This window comes from Dermacentor variabilis, chromosome 1, assembly GCF_050947875.1.
Source record: "Dermacentor variabilis isolate Ectoservices chromosome 1, ASM5094787v1, whole genome shotgun sequence".
Taxonomy (NCBI): Eukaryota; Metazoa; Arthropoda; class Arachnida; order Ixodida; family Ixodidae; genus Dermacentor; species Dermacentor variabilis.
The window spans coordinates 87222993-87242629 of NC_134568.1; the positions used below are offsets into that span (position 1 = coordinate 87222993).

The 19637-nt window shown below is 45.2% G+C and overlaps 1 protein-coding gene across 2 annotated transcripts in view; it reads right to left on the bottom strand.

Moving 5' to 3' along the window:
• LOC142580162 (F-box only protein 7-like) overlaps positions 1 to 19637 on the bottom strand; it is a 69976-nt gene that overhangs the window by 35307 nt on the left and 15032 nt on the right. For both annotated transcript variants that reach the window (XM_075691026.1, XM_075691029.1), the window contains exons 4-10: positions 16193 to 16364; positions 15545 to 15628; positions 15059 to 15154; positions 1743 to 1795; positions 1505 to 1631; positions 1371 to 1411; positions 218 to 395 (exon numbers count right to left, since the gene is read on the bottom strand). In XM_075691026.1, coding sequence (XP_075547141.1) covers positions 218 to 395; positions 1371 to 1411; positions 1505 to 1631; positions 1743 to 1795; positions 15059 to 15154; positions 15545 to 15628; positions 16193 to 16364 — 751 coding nt within the window. The remainder of the gene's footprint in view (positions 1 to 217; positions 396 to 1370; positions 1412 to 1504; positions 1632 to 1742; positions 1796 to 15058; positions 15155 to 15544; positions 15629 to 16192; positions 16365 to 19637) is intronic.

A 19637-nucleotide genomic window follows, 5' to 3' on the forward strand; every position in this document is an offset into this window, starting at 1 on the left:
ACAAAAAATAAATGAAAACAATAAGGACATCAAAACAGAAGAAAAAAGGCACTGTTCTCAAGGTTACATAACCACTGTCCCCCTCAACATATTATCAGAACAGTAATCATAGATGCACACCACTGCTCTCTCTTTCTGGATAACTGAATAAGATCCTCACAAACTTTGCTTTAATTAGGTCCACGAGAAGAGAAAAAGAAGCAGTAAGGAGACTTACGCATGAACATGTCGAAGTCGAAGTCGTCGTCACTGATCTGGGGCACTGGGGGCAGCAGAAAGGGACGGTGAGTGTTTCGAAGGGGGTTGGGCATTACTAGGCGCACCTGCATGCGTGGCAGTATCCGCAGAGCATGCTCCTGCTGCTCCTTGCGCAACAAGTACTCCCGCTTGTATCTCTGCAGCAGGCAGGTATGTGCACAGCTCACAAAAACAGCACTGATTATTCACTATTCTCTAGTCACAAGTGCAACACAACAGCAAATTAAGACAACTGCTAATGATATCTGCAAGTATATAGACAGCCAAGGCTAAGTGCTCATGTAACTGCCCTCAACGAAATATCTGAACACATTCACAACAGTTGCAACATGCCTTAATTTATAGTAGAGCTGCTTAGAAAGAGAGGTCTGAACAAAAGAATGGCAGGGACAAAGCACTACTGTTCCACGTGTCTTTTTCTACATTGTTTTGATACAACAGATTAATAATTTGCCTAAACCTACACACCTTTACCAGGTTCCCATTAACAAAATTGTACACTTGTGCCTAGGCTGAATTCATCATTTATTGAAAGGAATCTGTGTAGCAACAAAACCCCATGCATGCACCTCAATGCCAGAGTCAGTTAACCACAGATTTTAAGCAAAGTGGAATGCTGGCCTCCTTGAGTTGCGAGATTCTTGATTAACCACCAGGGCAATAATGAGCATGAAAACTTATAAGTTAATGTGCACATTCCTGAACACAGGTACTTGCTATGTGCTTAATACTAAGAAATAAATACAAGCTCTAAGAAAAAGCTGCAAAAAACGCTAGAAGAATTAACCACATGAAACTTCGTCTTAATTCCTTCAGGAACCTGCATAAATTACGAGCATTCCAAGTTCCTATGCAGAATAGAACCTCGTGCAAAATTCTTCAAGTGAGCTTATGCACACATCTTGTTCAAGAAAACCAAAATGGTAATCTTCGCACCTCAATAGAAAATGAGGCTAAAGCACTCTTTCTTGCTCTCTCCAAGCACACAAAACTTAATTTCAACACCATCAACTGCAACATGCAGGAAAGTGCACTTCTTGGTATCTTGCATAAACCACATTCTTGTTACGATTATTTCACATTTAATGCAACTATTTTACTTGCCAACATACCTCTCTCCAGTCAGAAACATTGTCAGTTGGTGACACTTCCACTGTAAATGAAGACAAGTACCAGCCTTAAGCAACGCTGCCAGAAATATTAAACACAGTAAAGTTTTCTTTTTTATTAAAAAAAGAAAGCATACCAGAAGGAAAGTTCTTCAAAAATAGCTTCCGCCAAAGCACAGGATGAGAAGCCAATTCAAATAAATCTGTGTTGACTCTAGATGCAGCGAGCAGGTCTCGCACATTCAGGTAACCCAGAATAAGGAGCTAATGAGCAAAACAGAGCACATTCAATCAAGGTGATGCCCAGAAAGTTTAGCAATACAATGGCATCATAAAAAGTACACATCAAGAGGCTTAAAAATAACTGCCACATACCTGGATTTCAGAGCTCAAGGTCATGAATCCAAAAGTGGGAGCAACATTTTTGACTGCACACAATAAAAATTATGCAGATTACTTTCCAGGCATTCACTATATGCAAAAATGCAAGAATTTCCTAAAAGCATGAACAATGTAGAAGAAAATCCTCGAATTCTTGGCCACTCATATCAGCAATTATTGGGAACAGCAACTGCATTCTTTGCAAATCACTTCAATCGGTTCCCTTGACTGCTACTAAGAACAATGTAATACATTTACTTCAAGCAATTGGAATCCAGACTCCTTGCACTGTAGGTTTTATGCTAATTTATCATAGTTATTCATGTAAGACCCATATATATATATACATATGTATATATACATATTTTCTGAATCTTGACAGAACATGGCTCTTACACAAGTAGGGGGTATGATTGTTGTGGTTGTGGTGTGCGTGGAGCGTGTTTGCACTGAGCCAGCATGCTGGTGGCAGCGTTTGCTGTGGTGTTCTAAAACTGATGGACATTTCTAGGAATCACCGGCAGATGGCGACGGATACTGCAATGGGTTCAGTTACTGTGTTAGTGGTTTTTGGCGGGAAAGTAGTACAGTGCGGTTGGCACAGTCGCCATGCTGGCGTTGTCTAAATAAAGAAGTTTTCAGTGGCACAAGCATTGTTACGATCGGCCTGCAGGGGTACGGCTCTGCAAAGCTATTTCAGCCCGCTGCACGTGCTTCAATCGACCCGCGGTGCTGGCGCCCTTCGGAGAACCAGCGAGGACGACAGCGCTAACCCACCATGCGCCTCGTTCGGAGAATCGGTGATGACAGCAGGGCGGGCCACATTTGGCACCCAAGGTATTGTTGGTTGATTTGCTGGGTCGTCATGGTCTCTCTGCAGCAAGAAGAGCTTTCCCTAACAAAAGGGGGCTTTGCGGTACGGGGGCCCCAGGATTCGTCACAGTCTGCTGACACTCGTGGTGACTACAGGAGAAAGGCAGCTCTGGGATTTAGAGGTGCAAGACAATGGGCACCCGGCGGCCGTGCTGCGGGGGTCAGCTCGGGGAACCAACGCGCCTTTCAAGACTCAAGATAATGGACAACCAGCTGGTCGACTGCGTTGACGATGACGTCGAACGGTTCTCTCACCTAGGGAACTAGGGACTAATGGAGTGTTTATAAGCAGCTGCTGTCGGCTGCTAGAGTGTGCTCGTCATGCGTGCTCTGTGATCGTGCTCGTGTTCGTACTCATGAGCTGTGTGCTCGTTTACTGTATGCTCGTCTTGCGTGCTCCACTTGGGAGCCGCATCAGACTGTCGAATGTATCTCTTGTTTAGAATGTAAATACTGTAAATAAACCCTGTACGCCTAGTTCCTCCCAAGTTCCTCTCTACGACCTTCAACCCCTTCAACTGGTGGCAGCAGCGAGATCATCCGACAACTCCTACAACTGGATGCCAGCGGTGGGACCATCCTGCAAATCTGACAGCATCGAGTGACATTATTGTTTCTTGTGCAGCACTTCTGGTTCACCTCCAGAGACGAACAGGGATGAAATTCAAAATAAATCAGAAAAAGAAATAGAAAGAACAGTACAGTACAAAATTCATGGGTTTCATTATAGATATGACATCATAGCATAAGTTTAGTTACAAGTTGAGTTACTGAATTGTCTAGAATAATTAGAATTAATCATAATGAGAAATCGCAGATTGCACACACTAAAGCACAGGATCATAAACTTTAGAGACCCGCCACGTGACCACGACTGGCGAAATTCCTGGAAACCCCGAAGTAGAAAGCGGAAGTAATGACGTCACACACAAGAAGGTGGCATGATATTTAACTGTCTAATTAATGGAAAACAGTTGCCTGGAACAGACTGAACATCTGCCTAGCAGAGTAGATGTGACATCCCTCCCTCCTCTCTTGCTTCTCCTCTCACAGCGCCCACCTGCTCGCTTGCTCGAAACAGCTGCACTTGCACTTATTACATGCTCTGACGTCAGCACTGGAGAGGGCACGTAAGGTGTGCTTTGTGCGCTGCGCTGAAGACAATGGAGTGATTTTGTACGGTATGTTGGTCACTTGGCGGCACACTTGATATGGGCTGGTGTAAAAGAGCAGCAGCTTTTCAGAAAGCCCGACACTGCACGCTGGGGACCAGAGGAGGACAAGGGACCCAGGGGCAAAGTGGGTAGTCCTGTGATGGCTACTGTATCGCGATTGCTGTTGGATTTGCGGCGCACTGAATAGAGTGTGCGCAACTTGATGAGCATGATCAGCACGGGCAATAGCCTCTCAAGCGCACTCAGTAGGGGGACGCGTGGAAGAAGGCACCAGCGTGTCCATGGGCTACATAGGATTTTGGCCAAATAAGAGAAAGAAAGGCAAATAACCAATGGTCTCATGTCTTGATGTGTTAAACGCGAAGATCACAAAAGGCCATGCAGTGTCCCAGTCCTGGTGGTCGGTGGACACATACATTGCCAACATGTCAGCACTTGTTCGGTTCAGTTGGTCCATCAAGCCGTTCATCTGTGGATGGTAGGTCGTGGTCAGTTTGTGTTGCATAGAGCAGAATCGTAGACTGTCCTCGATCACCTTCAAAAGAAACTGTCTGCCCCGGTTGGTTAGGAGTTGCCGAGGTGCCCCATGCTAGAGAATGACGTGTTGGGGTGAGAAGTCTGCAACGTAAGTCGTGCAGCTGGTCGGAAGAGCGCAGGTGATCGCGAATCACGTCACATAGTCTGCAGCGACAGCGACCCATCTGTTTCCTGAGAAAAACAGAGGAAACAGGTCAAGTAAGTTGAGGCCGACGCAATGAAACGGCTCATATGGAATGTCAAGAGGCTGAAGATGGCCAGCAGGCGGGACTAGCAGCTTTTTCTGGCACTGACAAAGGCCACAAGAGGCCACGTAACGACAAACCGAGCAAGGCATGCCTGGCCTGTAGAACTGACGGCGTTCGCAATCGTTTGTGCACGAAACGCCGAGGTGCCCCGCTGTTGGCGCATTATAAGCTAGGCCAGAACAGTCCAGCGGAGGTTTGCCGGAATCACAAGAGGTCAGGACAATCAGAAAGCAAACTGCAACTATGTAAAGTGTCATCAAGTAGCACAAAGAGGCGGAGAGAGGCATCAGGAGCCTGGGAGCTGAGACGGTCGATAATCTTGCATTGGACCGGATCACGGTGTTCTTCAGCAGTACTGTTGAAGAGTTCGGAGGTGGCAAGCACACAAGGACTGTAGTCACTTGGTGCAGGTTCCAGCTGGTCGACGGAGTATCAGGAAAGGCAGTTGGCATCCCGATGCAAATGGCCAGACTTGTAGATGACTGTATACGAGTACTCTTGAAGCCATAATGCCCAGAGTCCAAGGTGACCCGTGGGACCTTTCAGTGAAGACGGCCAGCAGAGAGCGAGATGGTTAGTGACAACGGCAAATGGCCCTCCATACAAGTAAGGGTGAAATTTTGAAATGGCCCAAGCAAGAGCAAGGCACTCTCTCTCTGTAATCGAATAATTCTGCTCAGTGGCAGAAAGGAGGTGGCTGGCATACACAATGACACAGTCCTGGCCATGTTGACATTGAGCCAGAACAGCACCGATGCCATGGCCACTAGCGTCTGTATGGACTTCCGCGGGAGCAGAATAGTCAAAGTGAGCCAGCACAGGTGGCATAGTGAGCAGTGCGATGAGCTGCGAAAAGACAGGCGCTTGGGCAGGACCCCAGGTAAAGGGAACATTTTTCTTGAGCAGGCACATAAAAGGCCGTGCTATCTCTGCAAAGTATTTCACAAAGTGACGAAAGTAAGAGCAGAGGCCAAAAAATGAGTGGACATCTAGCGAAGAACGGGACGTCGGAAAATTGGCAACAGCGCGTACTCTGGCAGGGTCATGTTGGATACCGGCTGCATCAACAAGATGGCCAAGTAAGGTGATCTCTCAGCGTCCAAAACGGCATTTGGAGTTTAGTTGAAGCCAGGCATTGTGAAATAGTTGCAAAATAGCTGATAGTAGTTGTAGATGACTGAGGAATGCAGGCGAAAAAGCAATGGCGACGTCAACGTAACATAAGCGAGTAGCCCACTTGAAACCATGAAGGAGGGACCCCATCACTTGTTCAAATGTCACTGGGCGTTACACAACCCAAAGGGCATGACTGTAATCTGGTAGAGCCCATCGGGCATAACAAAGGCAGTCTTTTCACAATCCTGATCGTCAACGGCAATATGCCAATAGCCGGACCGAAGATCTATGGAAGAAAAGTACCTTGCACCATGCTGAGTCAAGGGCAGTGTCTATTTGCAGCAATGGGTAGACATCCTTTTCTGTAATCTTGTCCAGGTGCAGATAGTCGATACATAACTGCCAGGTGTTGTCTTTTTTTTCTGACAAGCACCACAGGGGATGCCCAAGGACTCTTAGATGGTTCAACGATGTCCTTAGACGGCATTTTCTCAACTTCTGTTTGAACGACACAGCGTTCAGATGGAGACACTTGGTAGGGGTGCCTATAGATGGGTCTAGCATCCTCAGTATCGATGCGATGGGTTACAAGTGATGTCTGGCCAAGATGGGGTGAAGACAAATAAAAAACATAACGGTAAGATGCTAACAAGCTGTGAAGATCTTTGGACTGAGAAGGGGGCAGGTCAGGGGCAATCATACCATCAAGAGGGTTGTTAAGCGTAGTACTCGTGTCTGGGCTTGCAGGTGACGACTGTGGAGCATCGATAGTCAGGGCCAGATGGTCACGTGCGTCTAAAGGTGATATGCTGCCCAACGTGATGCCTTTGGGAAGAAATTGTGGGGTGTGTCCAAAGTTGAGAATAGGTAAACATGCCCAGTTCTCCGCAACGGTCACAACAGAGTGAGGGAGCACAGCACACCACATCGAAGAAGCATCAAGAGAAGAGGAGATTACATAGTCATCATCACAAAAAGGGGGCTCTGAGGTCAACGTGACATACGTCGCGGTAGCTGGTCGCAGGCCAAATGAGCAGTCGATGAGAGCAGAATGGGTGCTCAGGAAGTCATGGCCGAGGATGACGTCATGGGAACACTGTTGCAGAACAGCAAATAGAATTGAGGTTTGGTGGTCAGCGAAGCTCACACACGCAGTGCAACATGCCAACGATGGAAGGTGTACTGTTGTTGACAACACGAACAACAGGCGAAGTGGTGGCTGTAAGAACCTTGCAGAGATGACAAGAATGGAGAGAACTCATGACAGATAGTTGCACCCCAGTGTCTATGAACACTGAAACAGGTGCGCCGTCTACTTCTACCCAAAAGGTTTTGTCGAGTAGCCAGGAACAACAGAGGATTTTCGGGTTGGTTGCCCAATGCCACATCACCTCTGAGAGCTGCACTGGTCAGTTTTCCGAAGATGGACGACGAGCGACGGGGCAGCAGAGAGTGATAATGTCGGTTCTGCGGGGATGGTGAGCAGTCATAGTGTGGAGTCGGGGCAGGAGCATCAGGGTGCGGTGGGTCATTGCAAGCCCGAAAAGAAGAGGACCAACTGTCTTCTGGGCGGAAAGTATACAAGGGACGAGGTGACAACGACTGGCGATAGTGACAATGGTGGGAAATATGGCCTATCCTATTGCAGGTGAAGCATAGTGGCCTGTAATCACGTGTGCGCCACTGGTTTGGATCACAATATCCGGGACAGGTTGATTGTGGGCAGGGCAGTCGAAAGAAATTGCTGACCGCAGGGCAACTTATGAGATGAATGCCTGCATTTGCAAACTCCTCGCACACAACAGCTTGGATCAACGATACTGCCTGGTGGGGCTCATCGCAAGAACGGGCCTGAAGAACAGATGGAGATGCAGCCTCAATCTCACGCCGCACAAGACGCAGCAAGCTTTCGATACCGGGCAGTTGGACTTCCTAACATCTTGAGGTAACAGCAGTGATAGGGAGCCGCACGAATTGGTGCGTGACATGACAGCTCTTCCCTTCCTCAAAGCATCGGCACTCTTTTATGTTGTCGTTGACCGTCGAACAGTCTTTATATATCAGTAAATTAAAAGCGTCATCGGCGATGCCTTTAAGTATCTGGCTGACTTTGTCAGCTTCAGGCATTTTGTCGTCAACCCACCGACACAAAGCTAACATGTCCTTAATGTACACAACATATGGTTCAGTTGACGTTTGGGCCCGGCATGGACGTTCTTTCTTAGCGGCTAGCTGGCACCCGCTGACTTCCTGAAGAGCTCCTGTAGTTTTTGCTTGCACGTGTCCCAACTAGTCAGTTCCTCTTCACATGTTCGGAACCAAACAAGGGCCATTCCCTTGAGGTAGTAGATAACGTTAGCCAGCATGATGACTGGGTTCCACCGGTTGTTTTTGCTGGCTCGCTCGTATTTGGTTAACAAGTCTTCGACGTCCATAGAGTCAGTACCTGAGAAGGTACCAGGGTCTCAGAGCTGGGCCAGGACAACCGATGTTGTGGTAGCCGAGGTTGAGCCAGCAGGCCGCTCAGTCGACATGATCGCATGACCCAAAAGATATCCGCTGCAAAGCTCCGTAATGTCCTTCGGATATACCCCACACCTCCATCAAAGATGTTATGGGGAGATGTCAAAAAGGGGTTTATGCACCATATTTACACAGCAGCAGGGTGTGGCACCACAACAACAAAAAAATTTGGGTGACGCTTAAGCTTTGCCTTTAAGAGTAGAACACGAGAGCATTCAAAGATCCCTGACTGCTTCTCACGCTTCCCAGCAGCTGGAGCATATGTAAACGTAATGTTTACCGGGAAATGCTGGCCACAAATACTATGCATGAAGGTGGGCTTTGTGGTAGAAACATGGCCTCTTGCATGGGCCGTGACTCGGCAGAGGCGAGCGCCAGCTGGAGGTATTGCAAGAAACCAGGCACGCTGCTCCGTGGCCCCCAAGACACCCACACGCCGGAGTGCGCAAATGGCGGACGCCGTGGTCGGTCTGTGAATTGTGGAAATGCTGAAAAAGGGGTTTATTTGAGTTTTCACGTAACAGAATCATGTTTTCTCATATGGTCAAATTACAATCCGAGGGCTATTATGTCTGTAGGTTGTGTGTATGTCGTAGTTCATGATTTCGCCACGTATTTTAGCTTGAAAAATTCAATTATTTCAGTAAATTCCTTGCATCACATGGATGGCCTGGGTATGAGTGGTTCGAAAAGATTTTGCCAAAACAACGTCTGACACCCGATGCTGGACGCCAACGCGGGATGCCAACGCCGGCTTTTCTGCAACATGGGCTCCTTAATGCTACCCCATTAAAATGGTGGGCCGGGCACAGCTTGTCCTCTTCCTCATCTGCTATGCAATGTCTTCTTCATCCACAGGATAGGTGGCTCATAACAATATGTTCCTGGAAAACGCAATCTCTCAGCACCAACGTACAATATATCACCAAACTGTGATCAGATGATCTCAGTTTGGCAATCATAGCTAGATCCCATGTGAACAAGAAAAGGCACGAGGCATGTGTGATCTAGAGCAGTAGGCGCCTGCCACAGCAACTTCCTTACAGCACTCATCCGCCTGTGTCATGTAAAACTGCTGGCATGCACTCAATTTTCTCTTCCGGTCCCAGCAACTCTCTTCACGGGTCATTGTGCGTTGCGTACACAGCTATTGTCACCAACTCTATTGTGATGTGCATCTTCACATGCTTCACAGCGCGTGGCATAGTACCACTGGAACCATAATGCACTCTTAATAGGCAATAACCCAAATGCACCCTCGTTCCCTGCTACAGGCGGTGAGTAGTGAGTGTCATTCATACTTCGCTCATGTCTCACGAAGTGGGCATGTCAAAACTTCTTGCAAAAAATGCCCCACCCGGGGCAGCTGCTGACTCAGGCCAAATTCAAGGAGCGTGAACTCAAGGCTTGCGGAAGTCGCAAAAATGACAAAATGCGTCTCGGGCTGCTTCGGCCCCACCAGCTCGGCATGCATTGGCCAACGCGCTGTAACAATTCACGCAACACTTCACATTACACAGATGTCAGCTACAGTTGAGTCTGCCAAATGTTTTGTCACTTCAGATTGTATGTGTTCCCAGTTATTGTGTATTTTCTTGCATTTTTTTCAAAATTTATGAACAAGGTCCCACAGTATCTCATCGTCACACTCACAAAGATGGTTGTTTTGGGTGCCGTCCATGCTGTTAATGTTCCAACAACTTTAAAATGTTTAGTGACAGCACCTACTGACATCAAACGCCATGAAGTAGAATTCCAATCGTTAGTGAAATTTCTTTTTCTTAAAAAAATGTTCACTCTTCGAAAGTAGGAGTGCCAGTCTTACACAAGGAAGGGCCTTACATGAGTAAATATGATAACTTACATGTTTCTAAAAAATATATGGGCTGAAAAAAAAAAGAAAAAGAAAGAACTGCCCATTTGTATTTTCTGCAATAACATCTTAAACGGACACTAAAGAGAAACATCAAGTGAACCTGGATTAGTAAACAACACTTCTGGGAATACCAGAAATGTCACTCTTACCATGGGTAGAGTTTGGCAACCCAGAAAAGAAAAAAACAATAGATGGGTGGCAATGCCACATTGAAATCCCTGTATCAGTCTTGGGTCTAGTTAACTGTTATTGATAAGCAAGGATCACAGTGCATTCTAAAGGGACTGATGACTAAATCTAGAAAGCTCTGTAACTTTTTCTGCACAACAATGGCTCAATATCCAAAACAGTTTCAAATCGGCAACATCATGCTGACTTCTTGGCACAGCAGTTTAGGCACAAAATTCAAGGAAAAGTTTGGCCCTGATTTTCTCCACTAGCAATCACCTTTTTCTGCCAAATAAATGTGAATGGAGCCTTCATCAAATATTTCATCAACCTAGCAGACTTAGCATTGCTCTTTAGTGCCCTTTTAATATAAGCCAATTGTGAGCAAGGTCCTGATGGTACTTATCTATTTCAAGTATATCCCAGGCTCCTGTTAAGGAGCATCTCACTAGCTGGTACTGCATTTATTTGCTACCAGAGCCACGGAATGCTTTGGTTTGTCTCAGCTTCATACCATCACCCAAAATGGAGTTGTGTGAGGAGACACTTCCACATGATGTGCTCCACATTTGCCCAACACACTCTCATTTCTTGAGAAAGTTGAGTGCACATAGGAGGCTGGCATCAGAGATGCAGTGCTGTTTCTGCATGCCAAGGAAAACTTCAGAGCACAAACTATTTCATTTCTGTGCATACAACTGCAAATCTCTAGTACGTGTCCCTCCATACCAGGGCTCTTCACATGATTTCTAATCCACTTCCATGAGTTGAGGTGCCGCTCTACAACAGAGGCAGCTTTAATGAAAGAGGTGCTGGCCAACTTTCCCATAAAGCTGCTTATTAGCATGCTACTTAAAGGGGTCCTGAACCACTCCACAGGCTTGCTGAAAAAACATAGTCCGCAGATCGCATATGCTGCTATGAACATCTCCTCAAAGTTTCGCAGTCGTGCGCGGCGTGTGGTGCTTGCAAGTGGAGTGCGAAGTCACCTTTTTCTGAAACACTCGAAAATTCCCTGTTGAGCAGGATCAGAATCGGCGCTCCCAACACAATTGCTTCTCGATTAGATTTCTTTTTAATATTCGCTGTCAAGTTGGGGGTGCAGCCCTTACACAGCTTTATACGGTGAAAATTTTCCTTCGTGTAATTGTCTTATACTTCACTATCACTAACACTGCTTCACCTTTCCAGCGTCACCTTTCTCTTTTCTTTCTTTTCCAAGTATAAGCATTGCTGTGCATGACTGCTGCTACTGATTTTGATTTCAAGTGAATCCGGCTTGGTCTCATTCCAGTTACTGAGTCAATTATATATATATTTATGACCTCTGCATGCAAGTGGCAATGTTTCCATCTCTAATAAATGTTGTAAATTATTAGAAGATGTTTATTTTTTTCATGAGCACTTAGCACTGCCTACTGGACAGAGAAGAACACACCGTTGATAAAAGACTCTGCAGAAAGGGGTCACTGAAGTCTGCAGTTTTTTTTAGTATAAAAAAAGCACAAAAAAGCAATTTGAAGCGAGGTTAACATACAGTAATATATTCATTCTTTAGGCTTATGCTATCCATACCACTAGAAGTTATTGTTAGTTGGCTACCTCCTTCTCTTTAAAAATACAATAAACTTCATCCTGTATATATAAACATATAGTGTTTTGCATTGTGTTCTCAGCGAAAATAAAAAAAAAATGTTGAAGTGAGAAAATATGGATGAGGCAGCCACCGCTAGTGCTTCTAATGTGCTTGTCCTCTTATTTGCAGAAATAAAGCGAAAGTATGAATTAAAATCTGTGCACGTCACACTAACAATGATGCAGTAAGCTTTTAGCCACAACAAAATATTAAGTGAAAAGGTAGAAGCAACTCAAAAGAAACCGCAAATGATGTGGGTAACAGAACTCCAGTATACTAACCACATTTTAAGGGAGGGGGGGACTCTGCCTCCCTCCACCTCTCCCCTCTCCTTGAAAACTTTGGAAGGGGCTCGGGCCCCGGAGCCTCCCCTTAGTCAGCGCCTATGCAGGCTGGTGTAAGCGAAAATCTGCTTTCGAATTTCGATAATAATTACATACTTCTAGAAGAAGCTGACTATCATCTTCTCACGCTTGGTCATGGCCACCCGTGTAGGAATTAAACATTGGCTGCACTGCTTATCGTTGTCATAGCCATAGGGTGTCATTAATTTTGAATAAATTTGAACACTCAACTAGCCTTGAACCACGCAAAGATAAGGTCAGACAACAGGCATCCTAGCCAGCACACGCTCACTCCTGGCCGCTCCTGGTTAGACGCCTTGGCAGACTTTACTTCGTATTGAGCTATTGATAGCACTTCAAAATGCTGACGTTGGATGCAGTTACTATCCGTTGGTCAAGCTGGTGTAGGACAAAGTCAGTCTGCACCACGTAGCACGACGAGACTGGAGCATACGAGTGCAAGCACGCACTCAAGCCCTGTCATGGACAAAGCAAACGCTGTTCATACGCACTACAGTTGCATGCAGCTGCTGTCTGCTACATAGCATAGATACTGCAGCTGCCGCAGGGTGCCCCAAAGAGTCCACTAGCTGAGAACACTGGCTTGCTGAGGACAAACGCGACTGGCTTACGTTTGGCACGTCGTAAGTGCGAAAATTGGAAGTACACCCGGCAACAACTTGCTGTGGCAGCGCAGTGAAACTACAGAGCCGAAGCACACATTTTAGAGCGTAGCTCTTAGGCGCCTGTTTCTGTATTGAGAATCGGTGTGCCTTGGTGTCCCTCGTAACGAAGCGAACAAACACAGTGAAAGATGAAAGAGCGAACGGGGAGCGCAGCGGGGGATGAAAGGCAGCAATAGTGAAGAGAGTACAAGGAGGAAAGTGGAGGAGGAGGTTACAGTGAAAGCATGAAGCAGAAAGTGGAAGAGGAGAGTACTATAGCGAAATACTGAGAAGAAAAGCATAGCGCTACGCAAGATGGGCTCTGTCTGTGGCAAGGACCGCTACGACATGGCGCCAGAGTAGCACGCCACCATCTGTTCACTAACGGCAGCGCGTCAACCGATACCACATATGGAAACAAAGCACTGCATGAGCAAAGGTCTATATGTGGTGGCTGCTGTGAATCGCGCCCATGCATCACCCACATGCTGCCTTTCGTGATCTCCCGGTTAGCGAGACAGTCGCATCACTCTTTGCTCTGTTTGCAATGTGCCGCACAAGACAGATTGTCCACACCAGCCACTATATCTCAGACTCATAACACGTATAGAGCTGTGCTCAAATTTCGCATGAGGGAGTATCGTAATCATTGGTAAATTTTCTTTTTTACTGCGCTTCTGCATGTAGTGGATGAATGCAAGCAACTGGAAGCTACGTAGCGTAAAATAAATTGTACCAATTATTATTTCAATTTATTTGAAGATTTATTTCATCACAAATAAAAAGCTTGCTGACGAAAAGGATTTCCGCTACTTGCTGTTCTTAATTTTGGCTTTCTGGTGTCCATGTCTGCTTTTCCTGGTCCTGTAAACTGCCAGCAAAACGTAGGCACTACTTGCTGTAGTAACACAAGAGCAAGGTGCAATTGGAGATTGTTGCTCAAAACATGCATTCACTTTGTGTTCAGTTTAGCCTCACGCAATTGGCTTAAGCAGCACCGAGTTGTCAGTCACCGGGCGCAGCCTAGGCCAATCACGAGGCGAAACTGAATGCAAACTGAATGCACATTTCGAACAATGATCTCCGATCACGGCCCAGAAGCTCCAAACATTCGAGCACATAGCTTTGGCCATGCTGCCATAGAAAATTGCGGTTGAGTGCAGTGGCATCCACATGAACACCGAAAATCAAATTTCATCTGTGTGGCATAGCGACATTCAACAGGCGGATCATTGTGGGCACGCTCTGCTCTGCCGTAGCCTTGGCAGAGCAATGCACTGAAGAAGGAGCGGAAGCCCCGCAAAAGGGGTGTTGGACTGCCAACAACTTCACTTCTGCTGAATGCATTGAAGTACTTTTTGCAGCAAAGCATTTCTGAATTAGCCTGTTTTAACTTCAAGTGCGTTTCTCCACTTCAATAAAAAATTGTTCAGGGCCCCTTTAACAGGATTGGTATAACAACTTGCTTGCCCTTGCATTTTTTATGAAGTCTCATAAATATAGATATGGCATAAGCACGACTGCAATTTCTACACAGCCAAGAAAGATGCGAGTTATTAACCAACTGGTATGTATGTTATTGAGCTATAGCTTGCAGCAGTTAAGGCAACTGCCAATGGAGTCATCAGTTGTTTCATCTCTTCATGCATTTTATAAATAAATTAATAGTGCTGAACCCTGCCACAATAGTGCATTATATGGCATGGTCTAAACATACATACAAAACTTGCCAAGGTGGGGGACTGGGCGTGTTGGTATAGCATATTAGAGGCTTGATTGCACAACATTTGGACGACACACACAGAAAAGAAACACACACCACAGAGCACTGTGGTGTGTGTTTCTCTTCTGTGTGTGTCGTCCAAATGTTGCGCAATCGAGCCTCTAACATACAAAACTGAAATTCACTTTTGTGTTGCTTTAGGTACCAATGCCATGGCTACCAGCTTAAGATGCTTTCAACTTATCTGCAGTATTCTAACATATCTCAAATATTAAATGGCACAAAATAAACAAAATGGTCAGGATGTTTTACTGCTCTGGGGCACAGTAAAAAGTGCGCCTCAGAGCAGGGATAGCTTCTCCAGTTATTGCTAATCTACAACGTCTTCTTAGCAATGACCACTGCTGAGAAAAACATAATACAAACCACTTTGGGCCCATCCAAGAAGTGGAAGTGCTACAGAATCCTTGACAACTCGTGACAATGTGGGGAGATTTTTATACACTTTGTTCGGCTCTGGATCTGGAGAAGAATCAATGCAAAAAAAAGAACATTTTTAAAATACCTGTACTTCGCTGAAGATAACACAATCACTATTAACGAAGACTGCAGTAGTGGTGTAAAAAGCTGTGTAACAATGTTTACGCTCATAGCACAAAGATTATCAGAATTATTTGGAAGTCGCCACCAGAACAGTAACTACTGATGCATATTCTCCTAAAGGAATGCCTATTTCTCAGCACTACAATTTGACTTGCTTTGAATAATGCACACACTGATTATACTAATTAACATTGATAAAATGTAGCTACTTTATCTTCTGCTCTATAATGTGGCATGGTGCAGAGGCATAAGTCATTGCAACATGATGCAAAAAACAAAATTAAGAATGAGATGTGAAGAGCCACCCACCTGACAGAAATGCTTTCTGGATGAAGTCTGAAATCCTCAAGTTAAGTGAGAACCCTTCCGTGTTGTTTTCAAATGCAACCAGCCCTAAAGAAGAAAAAAACAGCGAACAAGAATGTTTTCATAAACTGTTCTTAATGGTTTTAGTATTTAGTTACAGTGCAGCTGCTGTCTGTCAAACACCATTACTATCCAAAGCCTCTCTGTGGTGCAATAACCATATAGGTCAATAAAATGCAAAATCTTATCGGCCACCAAAAAAAAATATGCTTTTGAGCCTCATTAGCAGTCACCAGCACTATAGCACTATAGTGTGGCATTGCTAACCATCTTTCATTCCTGCGTCTTTTCTGGCTTATCAAAACTCTTTTTAAGGCAAGAGTAACATTTTGCTATATCAAAAGCACAATATAACAGTCCAACTTAACTTATTCTTTCACTTTAATGTCTATTAAAAAGAAATGAAATTCTTGGTATTTATGTGCCAAAACCAAATGCTAATTATGAGGCAAGCCATAGTAGGGGGCTCTGGATTAATTTTGATCATTTGAGGTTCTTCAACATGAACTTAATGCGCAGTACACAAGTGTACTGTATACAACACTAAACATCCAACAATACTGGACATGCAACTCTTTAGCAACAACTTACCATGGATGATGACACTTGGGTCAAACAGCACGAATGCCACAAGGAAGGACACAGCAGGGCAAGTAGGATGGCTGTAGCCAATTTTCATCAGGCAGTCACTCCTGTCCCAAAAGAAATTCTCAGTGGCAGGGTGATCCCTTGTGCTCCCATCAGGCAATGTTTCTTGCCAGCCCTGCAAGCCATAAAAACAATATGTACTAAATCAGACGCTCAAATATGTAAGTTAATAAATTTTATTCCTTGCTTGCCTCTTCCACAGGACAGATGCACTCAAACCACACAGGACATGCAACCAACTGCATATTTTTAAAGAGACCAACAACTGACCAAAGCGGGTGGAAATGAGAAGAATGTGCTGTATACTGATACAACCAAACAGAATGTTAGCAGGTTGAAAGAAGAATTATATCTTTAAGTTGGAACAGAAAGTAGCTCGACAACTGCATGCCATAACACCTTAAAGGGCCCCTGAAACGGTTCGGACAAATTTTGTAGACGCGTAGGGTACAGCTTAAGTAGAACATTCGCACCACAATTTAAGTGAAGCGTTACGTATTAATGGAGCTACAAGCGATTAGAAGTTACCCTCCTCCCCAGCCACGCTTTTCCTCCTCAACTCGTTCGCCGAGCGAGCGGGGCTAAGCTCCGCCTTCACTGGTCCTGCGTCACGATGCGACGTCACATCGTCCACTTCCGGTTGTTTTGGAGCCCGCCCCCGCCCGCGCGAGACCGCTCCGCTAGCCGCTTGGCCGTCGACCCCAAGCGAGAGCTATCGAAGCAGCGTGCGCTGCGAGCATTCTGTCGTAGCGCCGAACGTGTCTTGTATTCCGGTAACCACAGGCAAGCTGGTCATTTCGGCAAATGACTGTAGGCATAAACTCAAGCTGATGAAGGAACTTTAGCGTAGACGTACGTGAGCGGCCTGATCGGTCTGCACGGTCCGTACACTTGTTGGTGCAGAGCTTAACCAGCCAAACAAAGCGCTAATATTGCTCTAAACAAGTGTAAACATTTTAAACATTTATAAAAACAACGTGTTCATGATTACACTCCTGCGAAAAATACCCACCAGCAGCAAAGAAGAATACACTTCGTTGCTGCTACTGCGTATGGTTGAGCTCTGTGCCACCAGGTGGCTGCACCATGCAGACCATTCGCATTTGCCCTTCTGCTCATCTCATGGCTCATCCCGTTACGGCAAAGTCAAGCGGCCAGACCCTGTCCCCTTGCGCTTAAGTTTGCCCTAATACGGGACTCGCGAAACGCTATTGCGTTAGTAATCTTCCGATGTAAAGTGGCGGCCACAAACGCGCAAATCCTGGCGCCGATCGTAAAGCGGCAGTCCGATGCGCAGCAGCCAGTCTGCTCGTACGCTGCCTTGCAGAGGGACACGATGTGGCAGCTTGACATATTGCCAGTCGCTACGTTTGCAGTCCACAAGTCAACAAAGTCGAATCATAGTGCTCGCGAAAAGACTGAGACCAACTCTGACCGCAGAGCTCTCGTCAAAATGGAGTACGTTGTAACACAAGCAGACGACACTTGCTGTGTGCCGGAAGTCCTTAAGTGTACTGAAAAATTGTTCTTGTGCATTCTCTTTATGCTACTTTCTTTTTATAAAAACAAATTAACTAACATTCCAACTATTACGAAGATCATTTGTTTACCATAAAGTTGGAAAAATTATCGATCACGCGCCCTGGTCAGCCAATCGGATAGCTCGCCCCACTGACGTCATATGGGTGATTTCGGTCATATGGGTAGGGGCGGCTTAAAATTCCACCGAGCACTGCGCTGCGATCGGCAGCGAGGTGCATTTTCAAAACCTTATAATAAATTACACGCTTTACGCAGAGCACTTAGATGTGTCAATTAATGATCAGAAGGACCTACTCTAACGTCTCAGTACGTTTGTAGAAAATCGTCAAAAGCGTTTCAGGGTCCCTTTAATGTGACGCTATGGTACCAGTACTACCACTCCACTAAATCACAAGGTGTCGTTAAGTGCACCATGCTTCTTGCTTAAAAGTGCTTTTGTTATGTATGTGTGTGTGCACTTTTTAACGCACACTATGATGTAAATAAACTTCACATTTAACAAACAATGCTGCCACCGTAGCAATAAGTGGAATGGCAAAACAGCATCATCTGGTTGCATTCTTCACTGCATGGAGGTGCACAAAGTGTATGTGAATATGTGCGGCTTTGCAAGTTCTCTAATGTTCTCTACTGTGGCCTATGATCTGCATGTGAGGTACAAACCACCTTCAATTTATGTCTCAAATACTCTATTCATAAAGGCGTGTTTGTACTGCCAGACTCTAGACAGACATGCACTACTGGTGGATCTTAGTTACGTTTGGAAATGGTCGGAAAATAAAAGACAGACAGGAAATCAAATAAACAGATGTATATTACCGTAGAAACAATTAGCAGTCCAGAAAGCATGAGACACATGACAATCACCTTGATAAAAAAGCAATTAGTTTCTTATAGCTAGGGTCACATGTGTTGACTTCGCTCTCATGCCGGCATACTATCGCTATCATGCTCACTTGATGATGTTTCCAGCACAGGGCTACATAAACAATATTGCGACTACAGATTGAAGAATTCCTTTAAGGATATTTCATGACATTTTCCATATAATTTCTGTTGAACTGGACACTTTGCACTGCACTGAATAATTTAGGTACCACAAACATCAGCTGTCAGTCCCTTAATGCTCCTACCTTGGAATTGTTCCCTAAAAATGATATAATGCACATTGTGAGCTCGGACAAGGATCTGGCGGCTATTATATGCAGAATGTTTTCCACAAGTACATAACCAAGAAATAGACCTAGAATCAAGCAAATACTGATGAATGAATTAGCGGTGTGTTTTGCCATTTTATCTGCATCTTGTTTAATTCGACCCGCCAGATAATTCGATCAATTTTGTCAGTCTCGTCAGGGTTGAACTAATGGAAGCAGACTGTACCGGGCTTGCAGTAAAGAATCGGTTGTCAGTCTTTTGAAGCTGTGAAGAAGTATACTCAACTAAGTCAAGCACTAAGCACAAGGTAACGAGATCGAATCCCTGCTGCGACGGCTGCATTTTGATGGGAACAAAATGCGAAAGCACCCCTGTGCCATGCATTGTGTGAACATTAAAAATCCCTGGTCCTAATCAGATCACGAGGAAATCTCCAGACAAGTAAAAATGGGCTAGAATGCATATGGTTCAATGTAAAAGTGGATAAAAAGCAGGCGGGTGAACAGGCAATTGGCAACTATGGCGTCGAGTCTACAAACGCTAGAGTAGAGATGCTGGTAGAATTCGCAGAAAGCAATAAGCTGAGAATAATGAACACCTTTTTCAGGAAACGCTGCAACAGAAAGTGAACCTGGAAAAGCCCTAATGATGAAACAAGAAAGGAAATTGATTTCATACTTTCTGCACA